Source organism: Syzygium oleosum, unplaced genomic scaffold (assembly GCF_021117445.2).
Source record: "Syzygium oleosum isolate NSW1041296 unplaced genomic scaffold, Sole_v2.1 Sole_v2.04, whole genome shotgun sequence".
Lineage (NCBI taxonomy): Eukaryota > Viridiplantae > Streptophyta > Magnoliopsida > Myrtales > Myrtaceae > Syzygium > Syzygium oleosum.
Window position 1 is genome coordinate 5,355,673 of NW_026607488.1, and position 14,805 is coordinate 5,370,477.

Sequence of the window (14,805 nt, forward strand, 5' to 3'; positions counted from 1 at the left end):
GGAAATACCCAACCCCCCCATCACAGGAAATTAAATGGATGGTCCTGATTTGGTGGCGACCACGTGCACCATGTGTACGTTACCAGAGAATAAGCCACCCTCCCCTACTCATGAGCTTGTGGATGAAGATGCGCCTTGAGAAAAGGACCACTCGAGCAGAGGGTTAACCAATTCTCCCTAAAAACGATTGCTTTCCAAAGCTTGTTGATCAGTGATTACCCAACAAAGAAGGCCTAAAGAAATAAGGACGAGTGGTTTCAGATTTCATACATATTTTAATTGAAATTTGAGATTTATCTTGCCACAGGTTTTAATGTCGATTTCAAGATCTATCAGGATTTTAACTGTATTTTTACCTGTATTATTAATTAAACGATTACAGTAAATCATCATTTTTTATGATCATCACTTGCTTTTACAATCCACTGATCGCAACTTATATTTAGACATACTAAAAATATAAAACATTAAGAAAGTAAAAGTTTTTGTCATAAAATGGAAACTCAGATTAGTGGTTCAAGATTATACACTCATCCTTGGATGCCATGGAATACCGCAGGATCACGCGAAGATATAGACAAAAAAAACACAAAAACTTGTTTTGAGTTCCGGATTCCACGTAGAAACTAGAACCTGCTCGTCGAAACAGGTTTCATAATTTTGGAACCTAGAACCTACCCCACATATCTTGGAACTTGGGATCGAATAGGTTCGCATGGGTTTGATTCTCCGGTTCTCCAATTTTTACCCTAGAACCATGCTCACCCCTATTAGGAAGATCCATCAAACCTAATTACCTTTTCTTTTGGGATAATGACATAAATAATCCTAAACATAAATAATCCTAAACTCAGGAACTTCTCTTAAGCTACCGCAGAATTTCCGTAGGGGCCTGTGCGTTCTGTCGTTGTGGCCCGGACTCTATTGATCATCTTTTTTTCGGCTGCGGTATCTCTCGATCCCTTGCTCTTTTTTGGGCGTCTAATTGTAACCTTTATTGGCGCAATGGCTCCTGCCAAGAAATTTTTCGTTGGGTTGCTCGGGTCACTACTGGACAATCCTTTCATCAGCGTATTACTCGGTTTTCCTTTGCGACCCTTTGCCATCTTATTTGGACAGAAAGGAACCACGTTCTTTTTAGGAACCGGCCAGTTTTTTTGCCTGCTATGCGTACTCACATTCTAAAGGCTGTTGGGGACAAAGGGCTCTCCCTCAAAACGGTGGAAGACAATCCCCGGAACAAAACACTGCAGGTCAATTGGGGTATTGCGGCGTCCATCTTTATGTGACCCTTGTATAGCTGTTTTTCCTTTCTTTTTGCGGGATGGCTGTCCTTGCCGCTTAGTGCACTCTTGGTGCTTCTTCCTTAGTCGCAACACCTTTGCACGACATCTTTTGTCTTCTCAAGTTCGAGGTTTTTGTGTTCGGCTACTCCCTTGTAATTTGTGTGTTGAAAAGTCAATATAATACTTACCTTACCAAAAAAAAACTTTGGCTTAACATGCAATGTGTGGTCTCTAAATTTTTAATTTGTTAAATAGGGTCTTTGAACTTTAGTCCCTGATTATATGTTGTCTTCTATTTATTCACGTTTAGGGACAACATTGAATATTTTTATATAGTCCAGGGACAAAATTGAACGTGTATCAAAAGTTCACAAACCACATTGAACAGATTAAAAGATCAAAGACGACATTGCACGTTGGGTTAAAGTTCAAGGGCCAACAAATTAAAAGTTAAGAGACCGCATTACACGATGACCCAAAGTTCAAGTACCATTTGTGTCGTTTTCTCTTTTCGTTTTTTGAACCCTCCCTAGAATTTTTATATAAATCCTTCAAGAAGACATATATAACACTTTATGCAATTACATAGTCGGCTTTCGTCTCATCACATGGAAATAAGTAAGATCGCATTCAACGTCGGTGAGAGTCTTCGTGGGAGGAAAAAGAGTATGATCGGGTCGACTGATAAACTTAACTTTCTATGTATTTATCTGAAAACTCATGACACGCATCCGGTACTTGGCGATTGTTCCTCGTTATAACTAAGTTAAGTAAATACCTAAGTTCTGTTAAAATCTATTTGATGAGAATTTTTTAAGTATCTTTTACATTTCAGATCTTGTTGCCTAATAATATTTTATTCTTATTTAGGATGCGTTTGTTGCGTGAAAAATGAATGATTTGGAAAATATTTTCCTAAAAATAATCGCTTGTTAAAATGAATGAATAATTGTTCACGAAAATGTTTAAATGTAAATTGTTGTCAATAATGAAAATAATTTCGTTAACTAATTATTTCAAGCGATCGTTTCTAGAAAAATATTTTTCAAATTATTTATTTTTCGCGAAACAAACGGATTAACGTGAAACATTTAGCGACATTTGAAAATATACAAAATTGACATGTAAAGTTGCATATACTATGTCATTATTTCTCGTTTTGGAATGACAGAGGTGTAAATCTGTTTAAATGTATCTCTTTTTTATGGCTAGTGGTGGTATATCATGAGATCATCTTTCGCCCATCAAAATATATATTTCTATTCATTTAAGTTTGGTGAAAATATAGAACTTAAGCCAAATAATTTCACTAGGGAAAGTTGAAATCTTGTCCATTTGATTTTCATCATCTTTCCTACCATGTAGAGCATTGTGGTTGAAATAAAAAGAAAAGCTCATTAGACTAGCTGGGCCACTTTTGTTAAAGGTGTCCCTTGTCTTAACTTTTAAGTAAAGTACTCAGAAAGTTGATTAATCCTCCCTGGGTAGACAAAAGGGTACTTGAAAAATGGGGATAAAATATTGGATTTGAGCTATAAACACTCGCTTGCTTGCCGTGTCGGAACACACTCGAGAAGAATGAAAGCCACATCATCGCAATCTCATCGATGTCGGCTCGCGAGCCTACTATACCCTGCTTTGGGCGCGACCTTCGCGAAACAATCGGTGGCATCTTCAACACCGAGCTACCGCACTTGACGGTCGGTAATCACCTAAGTTACTCCCTTCCGTGCATGCTCGATTTTCGAACGGAATGATCAAATGCTGCTGATTGTGATTAAGGCCCATAATTTGGGGCCCCATTTCATCACTTGGGATCTTATGGGCCATGGAACTAATTTGCAGAAGAGAGAGAATGCCCCTTGATGTTGATCTCTCTCTGTCTCTCTACAGAGAGAATGCCCTTTGATCTCTCTCTCTCTCTCTCTCTCTCTCTCTCTCTCTCTCTCTCTCTCTCTCTCTCTCTCTCGTAGTGTCCCTATTGTGAAAGCTCAATGATTCGTCCGATAAATTCTCATCAACTCTCTATGCGGTCGGAACAAAACCCCACCAAGCTCGCGCTTGCTTAGTAAACCCTAGCTAATCTTACGAATTTGAGCAGGAAGCGTCATGCCCCCAAGCTCTCCATTCAAAGCTTTTGGTACGCGTAGTACAGCAAAATTCATGCACATGCAAGCAATGAAGTCTTTTGGTCCCCCCTCCCCTCTGGCAATTAAACTTTGTATTATGAAGATCAATGCTTAATATTAGAAACCACTTTTTCATTTAATGGTTTCAGTTTTTTTTAAAAATTTTACAAGACTTTATCGAAATATATAATTTCTGCTTTTGAGATAGCCATATGTTACCCGAACAAGTACATGAGTGATACCGTGGTTCGTGACTGGAAAGGGACGAATAGAGCCTCTTTTTTTGGCTAGCAAATAAGTTGAGTCCAATTACTGCCCCTCCTCCGAGAGAATCTCGATGCTATATATTTATTTTAGCAAGTTCCTCGACATTATTAATAGAAGAAACGCTACAAATTTTACTGTGAATATAGATTCTGCTTTACATTAGATACATAAAATAAAATAAAAATTTGAAAACCGTCCCCACCCAAAACAGGGTTTCACGTGCATATGTGCCACTTGCCCTAATTTTTCTTTCTTAGCGTTGATTCACATCAGAAGATCAGATAAATGATGACGGTCCAATTTTACCCTAGAAAAAGTCAACTTACCCTTATCATTGAACAACCATTTTTCCTGGGGGGAGAAAAGATTGACGTGGTAATTTTTGCCACGTAATAACGAATTGAAGACCCTTGAAGCTAAAGGAGGATTTGCAGCACGTTGTCGAATAGTTAAGCTACCCTCGACAAGATATTTAGACCTAGAAAACTCCTCCATTTAGGGGATAAAGATTGGATTGGGAGTCAAAGGTTTGACTGAGAATTAGTTAAAACCTATGCTTACAATTCAAAAAAAAAAAACAACCTCGATTTTAGCTAGAACAGGCAACTGAACCTCCTTGATCTAAGGTAGGTGATGAGAGTTTCGTTTTACTTGTGATCCTCATGCGGTGGAACGGGTTAGATTCTCGATCGAACGCAAGTCAAAACCGGTATTTCCTGATTTGGTTGTTGACCAATCTTTGAGAAGACGATTTCATCTGCCATTTTTTTTTGTCTTGTGCCATCATGACAAAGACAATCTCAGGTTTCTGATTGCTTTGATGCAATTTAGAGTTTGGTAGATCTTCAAGTTTGCTCTGATTTCGGACCACCACGGTCAAAAGACCTCGTTGCTCGATCGGTTTATGCTGCTTGCAGAATGTTTGATGGACATTTAGGTAGCCAGACCGTACTTGTGCCCGCGGATTATAAAAAAGAAAAAAGATTATTTGGAACACAACGCCAAAATAGGGACATATTAAATCCTTCTATTTTTTGCTATCCTCAATTACAATCAAAGTTTCATCTTAAATTTCGCAAATAATCTCATAAGAAAATGGCTTTTCATAAGATATATTCTCCTGCTCTTCTATCTTTGTATCTGTGTCAGTATCTTTATCTTTACACTAGCATGGCAAGAAATTAGAAGAAAAAGCTATATCTTTACACCAACAAAAGATAAGTTTTAAAAAATTTGGCCTATTTAAGAAGATAGATTTAATTTTTTGTAAAATAAAGAACAAATCTTACCAAAGATGAGAAGCTCGAAGAGCTAGAAAGAATAATGGTTAACGGTTGAGAGAGATTCATTTTACTTTTGAATGATAACTCTATCCCAAGTTAACATTAGAAAATCCAACTTAAAAACTTAAACCATTAGGTGAAGGGAAATTACATAAATCTAATTATACTTATATAAATCATGTACACAAGAGATGTGAGATATCTTGACATTGCCTCTCACATGCACGACTGAGAATCGTCAAGTGCATTTGATGAACGGGAGCCTAACACGCGAAATTAATTTAGGGTGGAAGCTCACTATGGTACTGTATTAAAAAGTCTAACGGAAAGGGTTAAGCAATTAGGTAGAGGGAGACTACATAAATATAAAACCTATATATATTTCGTGCATGAGCAATGCTAGATACTATAACAGTTAATCTTAGAATATTATATTTCACTATAGGTATTTCCAGTATCTTTGTCAAAAACTGCTTTTATCTAGTACACTAATTTGCCACCCAATTCGGTGTGTAATTGAGCAGAGATGGAAATAAAATTTCATTCTCAATTTTATAGAACGATACTTCAATTATCAATTGCTTGGCCAGACTCTATCAATACAATACTCAGTAGGAAGATCAATTTTTTGCTCGATTTAAGAAAGCTTAGGAATAAATGTCTTACTTCGCTCTCAGAAAAAGATAACACAAATTCGGCTTTTGATGGATTGAAATTCAATCTAAGAAGGCCAAGACTTTGCCGATTTATTTTAATTGACAACAAGAATATCTAAGTGTGAGCAACTCTTTAAAACAGAGATAAATGGCCACTTGAAAACTTTGCACAAAATGTTGTTATGATGGAAAATTATGAGTTAGAGTATGAATCAACCTAGATGAAAACATTGAAATAAATGTGGCAAATATGAGACAAACCTTACATTTATCAATCCTTAAAGCCTACTAGAATAAAAGAAAAAAAAATGGCTAGGGTTAAAGACAATAAAGTTTAATCGTTTGACATTAATAAGTTAGATGAAATCTTCGATTTACTCTTAAAAGATGACCAAATAAAATTAACCGAAGTCTAAGTTATCCTGAAAAAAAAATAGTAAACAAAAAATATTGCAAGTGGCACCATTCCTAGAGGCATAACACAATTAATTATATTGTTTTCAAGAAAACAATTCAAGAGGCAATTTGACAGAAAAAATTCAAATTGTCAATGACATGGGGCATACGATGACTATTAATTATCTAATTTGAAATAATCGAATGATTCATCGATTATTCAATTCTTTTAAAATGGGACATATGTCGACACCAAAAACTGACAAATTTTTTGTTATAATCGACAATTGATGGACTTAGTCGAGGATAGGAGAGTTTGGTGAACAGTAGAAGTCATCGATGAAAAGAACAGTCAACAATTTGAAAAGTATGGACAACTCATTATAGCAAGCAATCAACACAAAAACATATCTACAGGTGGTTATGTTTATTGCCGCCATTTCAGGATTTTGTAATTTCTCGTGGATAAATGTTGTTGTAACTTCTTGTAATCGCAGATAGGATTAGGAAGTTATTTGTTCTGAAAATAGAAATAAGAAATTATTTTTTTGAAATTCAATAACCGTTGGTAACGACGATTGGGGGCTATAAATAGCCACATCGTTATTTTTGTAAAAGAAATACAATCAATCACAAAACTCAATGTCCGATGTCTTTATCTTTATTTTTCTAAAATATATCTTTCCTGCGTGAGACAATTGTCTCCACTTTTTGTACATTTAAGTTCCTCATCAATTACTTTCTTACTAAAATTAACAAAGGACCCTTTACAACCTTTGCCGATTCGCATATCGATCCATCCATATTTCGACAGGTTTTTTGTTGTTAACTTTTCGTCGAAACAATACAAACCAATCTTGTATGGAATTGTCATTGGCATTTGACATGAAAATGGGTAAGATAAGTCATGTTCTCGTTCCTCTAGTAGTTGAAATGATCTCTCTCTCTCTTTGTATCTATATCCAATTCATGGTCATTTTAAGTTTTATGATTTGTAATATGATGAAGATTCCAGAAAATTGGAGAAAAAAAAAACGAAAGAAGTTCTCTTTTCTCTTTTCTACAATCAAAGTTTGAAGAGTTACCTATCTATGGCATGAACACTGTGGCCAAGGAAAAAAAGATCGGTTTACCTATCTACCTCTAGGTTTGGCCAAACAAAATTGAAGAGTTACCTATCACAAAAAGTACGAGCTACGAAAGGATCACTCCAAACCATTTCATGTGGAAAAAAAAAAGGAACTGTCTCCATCATTCAATTTTCAGTTTAATTCCAAGAGTATTGAGCTTTTCCACGATTTCCATATGTTTTAGAAAAATTTTCAATCAGATCAATGTAATTACCATCCATTAGAAAATTAATGGAACAACAATATGACATAAAGTGACATGTGCAGATAAAATCCCATATTAATCTTCACTAAGTGTCATGTCAGTTTTCCGTCAGTTTTTTTTTAGAATATTTGACGAATTAATCTTGTTAAACAATTTTGCGTTATAAGGATTTATTCGAGACATCGGTCACTTAATTGAAAATTGCTGCCCTAGAGTTGAATTACAGATGATCTAATTAGCCCCTTCTCACCTAATCATGGGCAGATTCGCGATGAAGTCTATGGGCGAACAGTGTAATTATACAAATCCACTGAAGATCCTTAAAGTTGGACAACGTTGACCATAACACATCGTGCTTTTCCACTCTTAAGATAGGGTCGGTTTTAGGCTCTATGTTGCTAATTATGATTACCAAGATTCGAAGAGGATTGCACTGCTCCTACCCATTACTAGTTCACCTGACATTAGCACTAAAAAAATATAATCACTCCTAACTAAACCTAATCTTAAAGGGGAAGGTGCATAGCTTTAATTGCATCGTGTCTTTCACAAGACTCTTGGTCGCTTCACACCATAGAAATATATGTTTGAGCACTTCTTGCTCATCAAGCTCAGCAAGCTCAGAGGGCTCCTCCACATATAGAACACGACAAAGATAGAGTTAACTTTTAGAGAATTAACTTTCGTGTTATTAAAATCCCAAATGGAGCCTAAAATTTGCCAATAGAAAACCAGATAAGCTTCATCTTAACCTTATGCTCTTTATAAGCATAATACATCATTATTTCCTTCGTGCAATAAAATGAATCCATGGGAATGTTGCTGTTTCATAATTGGTTGATGTATAATTAAGATATGAAGATCATTCTGTCATTTCGCTTTGTAGGGTTTGGAGATATTTCATATGCAATTAATGGGATTCTGAGGATTTTCAGATGCAATTATGCCCACTTTACTAAAGGTGGTGGTCCTGTCTCCCTATTCCAATGAAATCAAATGTGTATGATTGCTAGGAGCAGCAAGGCCAAACGGTAATCATATTTAAAACATGGATTAGGAATTGCTTACCAATCCCCTTCATTAGGGCCAAATGGCCGCAATAAGATTGTGCGCGCGTGTTTACATGTCACTTTTCCTCCAAACTAGTGAATTTTCTTTCTTTCCATACGCGCCACGTAAAAAACGAAATAATTGGCGTTTTGAATTTTTGTGTGTACATACTTAACATGTGTACTTCCGATTTTTCTGTTTTAGTTTCCTTGGCTTCAAGTGAACGCGACAAATTTTTACCACAATAAATGCAAACTAATCTCTTCTTCCACCAAAAAAAACAAAACCCTGTGGAAAATAGTTAGGGGCTTAAAAATGTCTCGAAAACCTTTCAAAATTAGCATGATATTTCAATGTTCTCTTTACCAAAAAAAAAAAGAAGCTTTGAAGATCAATCTGAAACGGAGAATATTGGGGCACTTCTTGATTTGACTCAGGAAACATACCATATGCAAAAAGGTCACAGCAGAATTAGGCTATTCATGCATGCTCTCTTCTCAAAACTCGCAATCATATCAATCAGCAACCAAAATACCAAACACCCTACAACCTCCCTCCCTCCCTCCCTCCCTCCTCCCTCCATCTTCTTCTTCTTCCTCCTCTAACAAAAAAATAAAGAACAAGTCATACCTAATTAGCGAAAATTGGTGATAATGTACAAGAGATGTACAGATAACATAGGTCCCCCCCTCCCCACCCCCCCACCACAAATTTTTTTTTGCACCAACCCCTTTATTTCACTCTCGATTGCCTCCTTTCCCACAAGCCCTCTTGCATCTGGTGTCACGTTGGACAGATAGGTTTTCATTTCACGCCTCTTTAATCCCCCTTTTCTCCCCTTCTCTTTTCCTCAACTGAAGGAGGAGCACCCATCTATGGTACCAGCACTTGTGCCAGTGGCACCCATAAGAAAAAAAAACCCTCCAATAATTAAATCACCTATGAACCAAAACCCAAATCAAATCTCGGTCTCTTTTAGCCTCTTCTTTTTCTTTCTTTACACTCAAAGCAACCAAAATAATCATGATGATTATGGGTATTGACAGTTAGGAACTTGCATCCGGTGTTTCGCCTCCTCCTTCCAACACCTCTCGATGTCCTCCGCTATTCTCTGAGCATCCATCGACGCGCCGAGTAGCCCGCGCCTAGTGAACCCGACGGCGTATAGACCGCACTCGCCTTTCCACCCGTTTGGAAAGGCCCGTCGGGGAAACCCGTCGTCTTTCGAGAACATACTTCCTTCCTACACAAACGCAAATTTCACGTCTCACTTTTTCGAATCTTTTCGATTGGCAAAAAAAAAAGGAAAAAGAAAAGGCAGAATGTGTCTATTCAAATTAGGGAAATGGGAGTGGAAGGTAGCAAGGTAAAGTTACCTTTAGCCAGGTAGGCACATTGCTTTTGTAACCTGTCGCTAGTATTATGGCGTCGAATTTTTCTATCCTGCCATCAACAAACTCTACTGTGTGGCGCTTCAACCGTCTAATTCCGGGATATACCTACAACAATGGCCCAATACAGAAGCTCTATCAATTGCCCAACACATAAAAACTTGCTTAGAACAAATTAAAAAGCCTGTAACTACATCAGACAGTCCATAAATCTGGAATAAATATTATCCATAGCTTAGTATCAAATCTTAAGTTGTCGCGATAGAATTGTTTTTAGTGATTCGGAACGAATCGGGAATTTTTTCTTTTTTGGCAATTTCATAGGTCATAGCATTGTTTCTTTTGCCAACAAATAGCTAGCTAGGAGTGTGAACTATGTACTGTTTTTGCCACAGAAAAATGCAACATCTTTCCCTATTCATTGATAGAACTCAATCACTATTCATCGATAGAATATAATTGGGTCCATCCAAATCTTAGTTTGCTAGAGAGAGAGAGCTAGCTCGGTCGGGGTTGGGGTCAAGAGGAAAAAGTGATGTGATATCGAAATATTATGGCCCCAAGTACCTTAATGTCTCCGCTTTTTATCTTGGCCAGCGCCCCAACATCCAATACTGGAGTCTTGCCGTTCAAGTTCTTGAGCTTGAGGGGCCCCACCTTCGGCCGGTTCAGGCCCAGCCGGGCCGTGTCGCCGAGCATGACCCGAGCCGCGAGGAGCAAGAGCCGGTCAACAAGGCGCATGGGCAGCCACTTGAGCAACCACATGGACAACCCAAAAGTCGATCTCCCCAGCACATCTCGTGGTAGGACGTGTACCTATTCAAAACCAAAGAAGAAAAGCACAAAGGGTCATCACTCTTCGCACCAAAAAACAAAAGCTCATTCACATTAACAAATGCTTAAAAGGGAATTCGAAAAGAGAAGCCAAAAGATGCAAAAGTCGATGAGCGACTGCGTGCTGTTTTGCTTCTTTTACAGGGCGAAAAACATCAGAGTAAAAAAAGGGTATCTGTGATTATGATCAACAAGATCCTACGTTAAAAAAAGAAAAAAAAAACTTTCCTGACACATATATTGCGCATGCTCGGAGGATTTCAAGAAAGTGAGAGATAAAAGAGCATGCTTTTTCCTAGTTTAATTTCTCCTACATAACTAAAGCTTTTTTGGTACTTAGTCATGACCATGTTTTGCATGAACTGTTGGAACTTGAAGTGAAACGCAACTCGCGCACTGAATTGGAAACTGTTGTCTATTATTTCCCCTCCCTCACGAGTGAATCTAGCGCCTCATGATGTAGTATCAAAAACTAAGATGCGCAACAAAGTGCTTTTTCGACACCAAAATTATTTAGAAAAAGGCTCAATCCTCATCTAGGGTTGGTTTTCTTGGTTCGACTCAAATCATACTACCTGCTCTTTAAAGAAAACAAATGAAAAATAGAAGAAGAAGAGGAGGAGGAGGAAGAGTGAAACCTAACTATTTCGTTCCTTTTTTCTTTGCCTCCTTTTATTATCAGATTCTGGTATCAAAAAATTGGTCTAGATTCGTCTAGTTCTAGTGACTCTTTTATCTCTTCAAGAAAACCCAAAATTAGAAGAGACATACCACTTTAAAATATATCTCTCCAAGTATGGACTTGATTGGATCTTGCTTGTTTAAACATAGAGAGAGAGAGAGGTCTAAGACGAAGAGAGTCTCTTACAGTGTCTCTGACCACCAAGGAAGGCATGGCATTGTGGTTGCACAGATCCAAACACACCTCCATCCCTGAATTCCCACACCCGACCACCAACACCCTCTTTCCTCTGAACTCCTCCCCTCTCCTGTACATGCTCGTGTGCTTTATGGGCCCTCCAAAACCCTCCATCCCCTCTATCTCTGGCACCACCGCCTCCGCATTCTCCCCCGTCGCCACCACCAGCCACCGGCACGCGTACTCTGTCTCCTCCCCCTCCTTGGGCCCTGCGCTCCTCACCCGCCACAGCCCCCACGCCCGGTCGTGCTCCGCCGCCGCCACCGTCTCGTTGAACTGCGGCCGGATGCCGAAGCGCCCCGCGTAGGCCTCGAGGTACTCCACGAACTCCTGCTTGTCCGGGTACGTTGGTAACGCCGGGGGGAACCCCATGAGCGGGAGCTCGCAGAACTGCTTTGGCAGGTGGAGCCGGAGGCGGCGGTACGTCTTCTTTTGCCATAGCGAGGCTATGCAATCGGATCTCTCTAGGATTACGCTCTCGATGCCTCTCTGCTTTAGGCACGCCGCCACGGCAAGCCCCGAGGGCCCCGCGCCGACTATTATGGGGCCGGAAACGTAGACGCAGCCGCCTGAACGCCTGCTTATTCTCCGGTTGGCGTAGAGCGGATCATGCGATTGCTTCCCTTCGATCTCTTTTAAAATTTCCATCAAACAAATACTAGCCGCAGCAGCAGCAGCTTGCGACAGTTTATCCAAATACAGAATCTAGAAAAAGAAAATGGGTTTGAAGTGGAATTCTTTCTTCTGCTTCAACTGCCGAAAAGAAGAGTTTGTTAGGAAGAGGAGAAGAGGTGAAGAATACCCATTTAGCTGAAAAACGTGTTGATGATGAAGAGTGTAATTAGGTATCACACAAAGAGATACTGAGATTTAGAAGGCCGAACAATAAAAGCGAAAAAAAGGAAAAACAAAAGATGGATGATCTGATCGACCCTCTTATCTATAACAAGGAGATTTAAGGCTACGTAGTCCTTGAAATTTGGAGTGGATATTGAAGAAGAAAGACGGGGTTCTTATCCACTTGTGAGCAATATGAGTTTTGTATGAAAATCTGTTTATCGTTTCAATGGAGGGTTAAGCGGAGGAATGAGCGAAGGCTACGGGACTAATAAATCAGCATTCAACAGAGAGAGAAGACAGAGAGGGAGAGAAAGAGATGGTGATGTGTGCGTATTTATATTCCTATTGCTCCACATAAGAAAAGGAATCGAGTTAAGCTTTTTCTGTTTTTTCTCTCGCGAGAGATGGGGGAAATATGGGTGAAGAGAAGCAAAAGCTAGTGATAGATTTTTAGCCGCTCCCGAAACCCAAAATCTTCGCGGTACCCCGAGTAAATCATCGCATGTCGGGTGTTATGAATTTTCTTATTTTCTTTTAAAACGATCACACTTATCATTTAGTAATCGATCTAGATGAACGGACACGCCGTGGTCCGAAAGCATTTTATAAAATCTCTCGCGCGGGGACATGCAAGTACTCTTTGTATAGTATTATCGACAGCCATTATTAACCAACAAACCAATACTTCCTCCAAACTCCCTCATGTAAACGTCATCATATTTGTCATGTGAAATTAGCATGAGGTGAGAACCTAGGTTGAGTGGGAAGTAGGGAGGGAGTGAGAGTTTCCTTTTTTTTTCCAAAAGAAAAATGAGTTCAAATTCTTGCAAAAAGATTATTTAAAAAAATAAAGAAAGTAATCTATGATTAAGATAGTTTAAGTGGTTATGGAAAGGGGTTATCATTGATGATCTAGAAGATGAGTGCGAGTGTGATCCTCCCTCGTCATTCGGTAAAAAGAAAACGAATTAGGGTTGGCGATGGGTTGGACCGGACAGCTCTTTGGGCCTTTGGATGGAAGTGCGAAGTGTTACCAAGATGTCATCCACGAAATCCCACCGGACACAATCAAGAGATTTGTTGAACTTTAGGGTTAAATGAAAAATGACATGGCACTCCCCCTCCATGAAGGTTTTCCCTCCTATTTTTTTTCCCATTTCACTACTAAGTTCAAATTATTTTGAGCTAAAATTTTCATTTTGTCCACCGTCGGTAAAAAAACACTGATGAATAAACAACGTGCCAAGAAGTTGTCATTCTTGCAATAGAATTATATTTAATGAATCGTTAAACTCCTATATTTCAAAATGCGAATATATCATCTTGTGACACTGCTCATGGTAATTATATATATATTTTTTTGTTGACAGTGAACAAAATCAAAGGATTTGGACTCAAATATGCTTAGCAGCGAAATAACTAACATTATGAGAAATTATGTGTGTACTTACATGTCTAAATTTATATACTTTGGGAGGTTTTTCATGTGTTTCGCATTAAATAAAATTCAATGCAAGTGCCACAAAATTTGAAAAAATGGTAAGTAGTAAAAGTTATTTTAATTGTAGCTATGGAGTTTATCATAACAAATAATCAGACTAAACCCTAAGGCTGTACAAAGTATGAGGTGATTCGGTAAAATAAATTCTTTTCAAAATTCAAACTCCTGCCTAAGTTTTTGTTTTGATGCAATCAATTGTCTTCTTCCATAGACCATCGCCTCCTACCCTTATGTTTATCATATACATTTTCAATAATACCTGCTCATATCCATTTAAGGAAAACACCAAATATATATCTCGTCTGATGACCACTTTTGGCAATTCGCGTTACCTATCGAGAAAAAAAATGAGAATTATACATCCAATTTTTTTTTATGAATTTCAATTAATTCTAAACCCTTCTGCACATCATTTTCTCTATTCTGATTGACGTTACGCGATTGATTCAGAAGAAAAGGGCCATTAATGAACGGAATAAAATCAGGGGGACCATGAAGATGGATTTGGAGATTGGGGCAGAGAAGGTTGCTTCTTGAAGATGAGCATTGCCTCGTTCAAAAGCATGACTGACGACAAATCGTGAGGGAGTTAACAAGAGCGCGAGCCTGCTCTTCATGGAAAAGACAAAATGTTTCTCTCAAGTGGGTTAATTTTTTTCTCGAGCGCACTTTTAAGAAAATTCAATGAATTTGGACAAAGAAAGATGAGCGATTTTGACAATTCGGTCCTCACAGAGAATCAATAAGAATTTTCTCATCCTTCTACGCAGCTCAAAATCGGTTAATCCTAGAAAACCTAAGGAGTTAGGAAGAAATAACTCAGTTTCCCGCAGCTAAGTCATAATCTATTGGCATAATTCGGTTTCCGATCATCCAACATTTACATATATTCTCTCACTTGTTTGCTAAATGGGCGAG

At 38.3% G+C, this 14,805-nt stretch overlaps 1 protein-coding gene across 1 annotated transcript; it reads right to left on the reverse strand.

The window, feature by feature from the left end:
- Positions 1-9,312: 9,312 nt before the first annotated feature.
- Positions 9,313-12,707, reverse strand: LOC115674261 (indole-3-pyruvate monooxygenase YUCCA6). The gene is made up of 4 exons (XM_030596607.2): positions 11,496-12,707; positions 10,361-10,609; positions 9,779-9,901; positions 9,313-9,645 (listed from the first exon to the last, which is right to left on the reverse strand). The coding sequence occupies exons 1-4, from the start codon at positions 12,192-12,194 to the stop codon at positions 9,433-9,435; spliced, it is 1,284 nt and encodes a 427-aa protein (XP_030452467.1). The 5' UTR covers positions 12,195-12,707; the 3' UTR covers positions 9,313-9,432.
- Positions 12,708-14,805: the final 2,098 nt, after the last annotated feature.

Bases quoted from the DNA above. Each gene is read 5' to 3' on its own strand.
- LOC115674261 (XM_030596607.2), bottom strand. From the start codon at position 12,194: ATGGAAATTTTAAAAGAGATCGAAGGGAAGCAATCGCATGATCCGCTC. The intron at 9,902-10,360 runs GTACTTGGGGCC...CCATTGTTGTAG, and splicing joins TAAAAAGCGGAGACATTAAG to GTATATCCCGGAATTAGACG. The intron at 9,646-9,778 runs GTAACTTTACCT...GCGTTTGTGTAG, and splicing joins ATGTGCCTACCTGGCTAAAG to GAAGGAAGTATGTTCTCGAA.